We start from the raw sequence: 6,842 nt of genomic DNA on the forward strand, positions 1-6,842 counted from the left end.
AGGCCTGGCTCGCAATCTGCGTTTCAATTCATAAAAAAAGGTGTTAGGTGGGGTTGAGGTCAGGGTTCTGTGCAGGCCAATCAAGTTCTTCCACGCTGTTCTCAACAAACATTTCTGTACTGACCTCGCTTTGTGCACAGGGGCATTGTCATGCTGAAACAGGAAAGGGCCTTCCCAAAACTGTTTCCACAAAGTTAGAAGCACAGAATTGTCTAGAATATCATTGTATACTGTAGCTTTAAGACTTCCCTTAACTGGAATGAAGGGGCCTAGCCCGAACCATGAAAAACAGCCCCAGACCATTATTCCTCCTCCACCAAACATTACAGTTGGCACTATGCATTTGGGCAGGTAGCGTTCTCCTGGCATCCCCTAAACCGAGATTTGTCCATCTGACTGCCATGGCTGTGTGCTTGATTTTATACACCTGTCAGCAATGAGTGTGGCTGAAAAAGCCGAATCCACTAATTTGAAGGAGTGTCCACATACTTTTGTATATATTGTATATGTAACATTTACAGTGAGTGAAACAGTGTATGATAGTTTATCATGAAGTAGTTCAGCTGTAATTAACTACTTTTTCTAAGTAACTTTAGTTAAGTCAACTATATTTTCATAGGGGTAGATTTAGCGTGTCTTAACAGCAAGAGCGACATCATTGATGTATACAGAGAATTTGTACTACAGGATGCACATTTCTGTTTAAAAAAGCTAGCCTTAGCTTTCCTAACTGCCTGTGTATATTGGTTCCTAACTTCCCTGAAAAGTTGCATATCACGGGGGCTATTCGATGCTAATGCAGAACGCCACAGGATGTTTTTATGCTGGTCAAGGGCAGACAGGTCTAGAGTGAACCAAGGGCTATATCTATTCCTGGATCTACATTTTTTGAACGGGGCATGCCTATATAAGATGGTGAGGAAGGAGCTTTTAAAGAATAACTAGGCATCCTCTACTGTTGGGATGAGGTCAATGTAGTTCCAGGATACCCCGGCCAGGTCGATTAGAAAGGCCTGCTCGCAGAAGTGTTTATGAGAGCGTTTGACATTGATGAGGGGTGGTCGTTTGCTAGCAGACCCATTACGGATGCAGGCAATGAGGCAGTGATCGCTGAGATCCTGGTTGAAAACAGCAGAGGTGTATTTGGAGGGTGAGGTAGTTAGGAGGATATCTATGAGGGTGCCTGTGTTTACGGATTTGGGGTTATATCTGGTAGGTTCATTGATAAATTGTGTGAGATTGAGGGCATCAAGCTTAGATTGTAGGATGGCCGGGGTGTTAAGCATGTCCCAGTTTAGGTCACCTAGCAGCATGAGCTCAGAAGATAGATGGGGGCAATCAAATCACATATGGTGTCGGGGGCACAGCTGGGGGCAGAGGGTGGTCTATAGCAAGCGGCAACGGTGAGAGACTTGTTTCTGGAAAGGTTCATTTTTAAAAGTAGAAGCTCAAATTGTTTGGGTAAAGACCTGGATAGACAGACAGAACTCTGCAGGTTATTTTTGCAGTAAATTGCAACACCGCCCCCTTTGGCAGTTCTATTTTGTTGGAGAATGTTATAGTTAGGAATGGAAATGTCAAGGTTTTTGTTGGTCTTCCTAAGCCAGGATTCAGACACGGCTAGGACATCCGGATTGGCAGAGTGTGCTAGGGCAGTGAATAAAACAAACTTAGGGAGGAGGCTTCTAATGTTAACATGCATGAAACCAAGGCTTTTACGGTTGCAGAAGTCTACAAATGAGAGAGCCTGGGGGATGGGAGTGGAGCCCCAAACCACAAATTACTATAATTAACAGTGATAAACAGTGTTAAATAACACTAACATGTGAAAACAATATTTATAATAACCTGCTTAACACAGGTTATAATGGCCGGCCCGTAAATGCCAACAGACAGGGGTCCATCCGGAGTGTGTGTGTGTGTGTGTGTGGTCATTAGTTCTGTAGCCAGCTGTGTTCTGTCCCAGGGTTGCTGACCCCCCCCCCCTCCCCCCCACTCCATTTCCCCATGTGGTTATTGTTAAAGTCATTCTGAAGAGTACTGCCTGCACTGATGTCGTGGTGTCTTTGATGGTCACACTCTGACATCCTTGGTCCAACTCATTTAATAGGACAAAACATGGAAATGTTACATAAATGAAGCACAGGGTCAATGTTATATATCACTTTAATGTAAACAAACTTTTTTACAAGCACATATCATTACAAAACCACTTCAAATAGGAGAATAAAACACTGATACCTGTAACAATAACATCAAATGCTGTTCAATAGCGTACGTAAATGCACTGGTTCCTAACGTCTATTCATTTTCCGATGTTGTTGCTGAATCAAATCATAACAGGCTTATGTAGAGTTTATTTTGTAACTCTTTGTGGTATTTACAAAGGACATTACTGTTGGTCATTACTTCAAGGATAAGTAGAATACCTACAATATATATATATATATATATAGTGCATTCGAAAAGTATTCAGACCCCTTGACTTTTTCCACATTTTGTTACATTACAGCCTTATTCTAAAACTGATTAAATCGTTTTTTTTCCCTCATTAATCTATACACAATACTCCATAATGACAAAGCAAAAACAGGTTTTTAGAAATGTTTGCAAATGTATTACAAATGTATTTATAAAAAACGGAAATATCACATTTACATAAGTATTGAGGCCCTTTACTCAGCACTTTGTTGAAGCACCTTTGGCAGTGATTACAGCCTTGAGTCTTCTTGGCTATGATGCTACAAGCTTGGCACACCTGTATTTGGGGAGTTTCTCCCATTCTTCTCTGCAGATCCTCTCAAGCTCTGTCAGGTTGGATGGGGAGTGTCACGGCACAGCTATTTTCAGGTCTCTCAAGAGATGTTTGATCAGGTTCAAGTCCGGCCTCTGGTTGGGCCACTCAAGGACATTCAGAGACTTGACCCGAAGCTACTCCTGCATTGTCTTGGCTTTGTGCTTAGGGTCATTGTCCTGTTGGAAGGCGAACCTTCGCCCCAGGCTCAGGTCCTGAACTTCATCAAGGATCTCTCTGTAATTTGCTGCATTCATCTTTCCCTCGATCCTGACTAGGCTCCCAGTACTTGCCACTGAAAAATATCTCCACAGCATGATGCTGGAGTACACCTGAGGACCTTCAATGCTGCAGACGTTTTTTGGTACCCAAAGGTTTGTGCCTTTCCAAATCAGGTCCAATCAAATGAATTTACCACATGTGTACTCCAATCAAGATGTAGAAACATCTCAAAGATGATCAATCTTTTATTTTTAATACATTTGCAAACATTTCTAAAAAACTTTTTTTTTTTCGCTTTGTCATTATGGGGTATTGTGTGTAGATTGATGAGGATATACATACATATATATATATAGTAATCAAAAAGGTGTTAAACAAATCAAAATATATCCTAGATTTGTGATTCTTCAAAGTAGCCACCCTTTGCCTTGATGAAAGCTTTGCACACTCTAGGCATTCTCTCAACCAACTTCATGAGGTAGTCACCTGGAATGCATTTCAATTAACAGGTGTGCCTTGTTGTAAGTTAATTTGTGGAATTTCTTTCCTTCTTAATGTGTTTGAGCCAATCTGTAGTTGTGTTGTGACAAGGTAAGGGTGGTATACAGAAGATAGCCCTATTTGGTAAAAGACCAAGTCCATATTATGGCAAGAACAGCGCAAATAAACAAAGACAAATGACAGTCCATCATTACTTTAAGACACGAAGATCAGTCAATCCGAAAAATGTCAAGAACTTTGAAAGTTTCTTCAAGTGCAGTCGCAAAAAAACATCAAGCGCTATGATGAAACTGGCTCTCATGAGGACCTCCACAGGAAAGGAAGACCCAGAGTTACCTCTGCTGCAGAGGATACATTCATTAGAGTTAACTGCGCCTCAGATTGCAGCCCAAATAAATGTTTCACAGAGTTCATGTAACAGACACATCTCAACATCAACAGTTCAGAGGTGACTGTCTGAATCAGGCCTTTATGGTCGAATTGTTGCAAAGAAACCACTACTAAAGGACACCAATAAGAAGAAGAGACTTGCTTGGGCCAAGAAACACGAGCAATGAACATTTGACCGGTGGAAATCTGTCCTTTGGTCTAAATTTGAGATTTTTGGTTCCAACCGCCGTGTCTTTGTGAGACACAGAGTAGGTGAACGGATGATCTCAGCACGTGTGGTTCCCATCGTGAAGTATGGAGGAGGAGGTGTGACAGTATGGGGATGCTTTTCTGGTGGCACTGTCTGTGATTTATTTAGGATTCAAGGCACACTTAACCAGCAGGCTACCACAGCATTCTGCAGCAATATGCCATCCCACCTGGTCTGCGTTTAGTGGGACTATCATTTGTTTTTCAACAGGACAATGACCCAAAATACACCACCAGGTTGTGTAAGGGCTATTTGACCTGGGTCTCCACAATCACCAGACCTCAACCCAAATGAGATGGTTTGGGAGGAGTTGGACCGCAGAGTGAAGGAAAAGCAGCCAACATGTGCTCAGCATTTGTGGGAACTCTTTCAAGACTGTCGGAAAAGCATTCTCCATGAATCTGGTTGAGAAAATGCAAAGAGTGTGCAAAGCCTGTCATCAAGGCAAAGGGTGGCTACTTTGAAGAATTTAAAATCTAAAATATGTTATGATTTGTTTAACACTTTTTGTGTTACTACATGATTCCATATATGTTATTTCGTAATTCTGAAGTCTTCACTATTATTGTACAATGTAGAAAATAGTCAAAATAAAGAAAAACCCTTGAATGAATAGGTGTCCAAACCTTTGACTGCTACTGTATTTATATATATATATATATAAACACATCTACAGTGAAATATAACAAAGTATTATTTTTTAACAATAGTCAACATGACAACAATAACCAATGTATCCCATCAAGCAATATCATAAACACAGTTGAATGAATACCAACCATTGTCTCCTGTGTTGACTCCTGTGTTGACTCCTGTGTTGACTCCTGTGTTGACGCCTGGGTTGACTCCTGTGTTGAAGCCGGGGTTGACTCCTGGGTTGACCGATCTTCAGTCCAGTGAGGTTTAATCAAATGTCAGTCCATTACAGCTGCTGATATAGTCGCTGTGTGTGTTGTTTGAAGGTTGTTTGAACGCTGTGGAGCTAGCTGAGAGGAAGAGAGAGGGGAGGCTTACTGGCTGGTCTCGATGCTAAATAGTGTATCAGGCATCGTTGAGGCAGTGTCCAACAACTCTCAAACAACCTTTTGCTTAAAAATCACTGGTGGTGGTGGGTAACACAATTTGATCACAAAAACCACACAAGATAGACAGATACACAAAGCTCAGGGGTGAACAAGGACAGATGTAGCTGAATACTGAGTTGCCTTTTAGAACCCGTCCTGTTGGTCGGTGTGTGTATCTGCTCCTTGCTTCCTTCCCTCACTTCCTCTCTTCACTTCCTCCCCTCGGCTGGTGCTCCCTCTTGGTGCTCCCAGGGTATGGGATCATTCTCCTCTGTCATCGAGCCTGTCTCTCTCTCATGCCAGAACTGCTCCACATCCAGCAGCACGATCCCATCCCGGGGGCTCTCTCCCTCCACATCCACCTCCTCCACCCCTCCCTGCTCCGCCTGGGGCTGGGGATCAACTCTAGTCTCCTGGGTAGGGATGGGGCCTAGGCTTCCATCTCCTCCCTGCAGCTGGCCTGAGGTCTCTGGTCGTGGGCAAGGTGACTGGGGGGCGGTGGGTGCGTGGGGCCCGGGTTTGGGGTTTGGGTTGGACGGGGTGTGTTTACGAAGAGTAAGGCGCCTCCACAGACCCCTGTACCCCTCTGTGAACTCCTCCGACAGAGAGAGGACGATGATGGGGTTCACCAGGGAGAGAGAGAAGGTGAGGAGCAGGGCGGAGATGGAGAAGAGGAGAGGGGGAGAGAAGACGACAAAGGGTTCTTCCTCTCTCGGTTCCTGTGCCTCTCGCTCCGCGGCGTGCCGCTCCCACACCCAGACCACCCACTGTGGCAGCCACAGCATCGCCATGGCTACCGTCAGACTGAACAACATCAGCGTGAGCTTCCTGGATCTGATCTGCGTTCGGAGGTTCTGGGTCTTACTACAGCGCCGCTGGCACCGCCCATACGCCCACCAGAAATACAGCAGGGCAAAACTCAAAGGGGCACAGAACACACCCAGGGGGTACGCCTTGACGTAGACCGACATGAAGTCCTGCGCTTCGGGGGGAACCACCTGCACACACACCAGCCCCCGGGTCTCTCTCTGCAGTGAGGAGAACAGCCAGGTAGGGATGGGAGCGGAGCAGGCAGACAGCCAGAGGAACCACATCACCAATAGGATGGAGCGTAGACGGATGCTGACCTGTTTAGTCGGGTTAGAGACGTAACGGTAACAAGCCTTAGCCAACACCGCTACGGTAAAACTCTTCGCAGCCATGCAGCTCTGCAGGAACCAATCACAGGTCTTGCACACTGCCCAGCCAAGCGTCCAGGTGGGTTTGGAGAAGGCGGCGGCACGGAACGGGAGGGCGAATGCCAGGACAAGGCCGTCGGCAAACATCAGGTTGAGGATGAGAGCATTGATGAGGGAGAGTTTCCCACGGTGGGCGTTGGAGATCAGGATGCCCATAGATGTGAGAGTACCGGCCAGCCCAAGGACACAGATCACCCCCAGAATGACAGGCACAAGGACATGCAGCTCGCCTGGATCCAGGTGCTCGTAGGAACCACGCTCTATGAACGAAGGACGAAGTCGGTCCACAGTCGAGCTATTAGCAGTGGATACGTTCACCCCTGGCAGTTTATCCATCTCAGAAGAAACAGGCGGTGGAGAGAGAAGGCTTAGACTTGTCTTTT

The 6,842-nt window shown here is 45.3% G+C and overlaps 1 protein-coding gene across 1 annotated transcript; it reads right to left on the reverse strand.

Moving 5' to 3' along the window:
• Window positions 1–4,852: 4,852 nt before the first annotated feature.
• Window positions 4,853–6,842, reverse strand: LOC109879852 (G-protein coupled receptor 151-like). Its single transcript, XM_020472023.2, has one exon. The coding sequence runs from the start codon at window positions 6,793–6,795 to the stop codon at window positions 5,431–5,433; it is 1,365 nt and encodes a 454-aa protein (XP_020327612.1). The 5' UTR covers window positions 6,796–6,842; the 3' UTR covers window positions 4,853–5,430.

The sequence above is a fragment of the Oncorhynchus kisutch genome, linkage group LG19 (genome assembly GCF_002021735.2).
Source record: "Oncorhynchus kisutch isolate 150728-3 linkage group LG19, Okis_V2, whole genome shotgun sequence".
NCBI lineage: Eukaryota > Metazoa > Chordata > Actinopteri > Salmoniformes > Salmonidae > Oncorhynchus > Oncorhynchus kisutch.

Coding starts and splice junctions, on each gene's coding strand:
- LOC109879852 (XM_020472023.2), bottom strand. CDS start 6,795: ATGGATAAACTGCCAGGGGTGAACGTATCCACTGCTAATAGCTCGACT.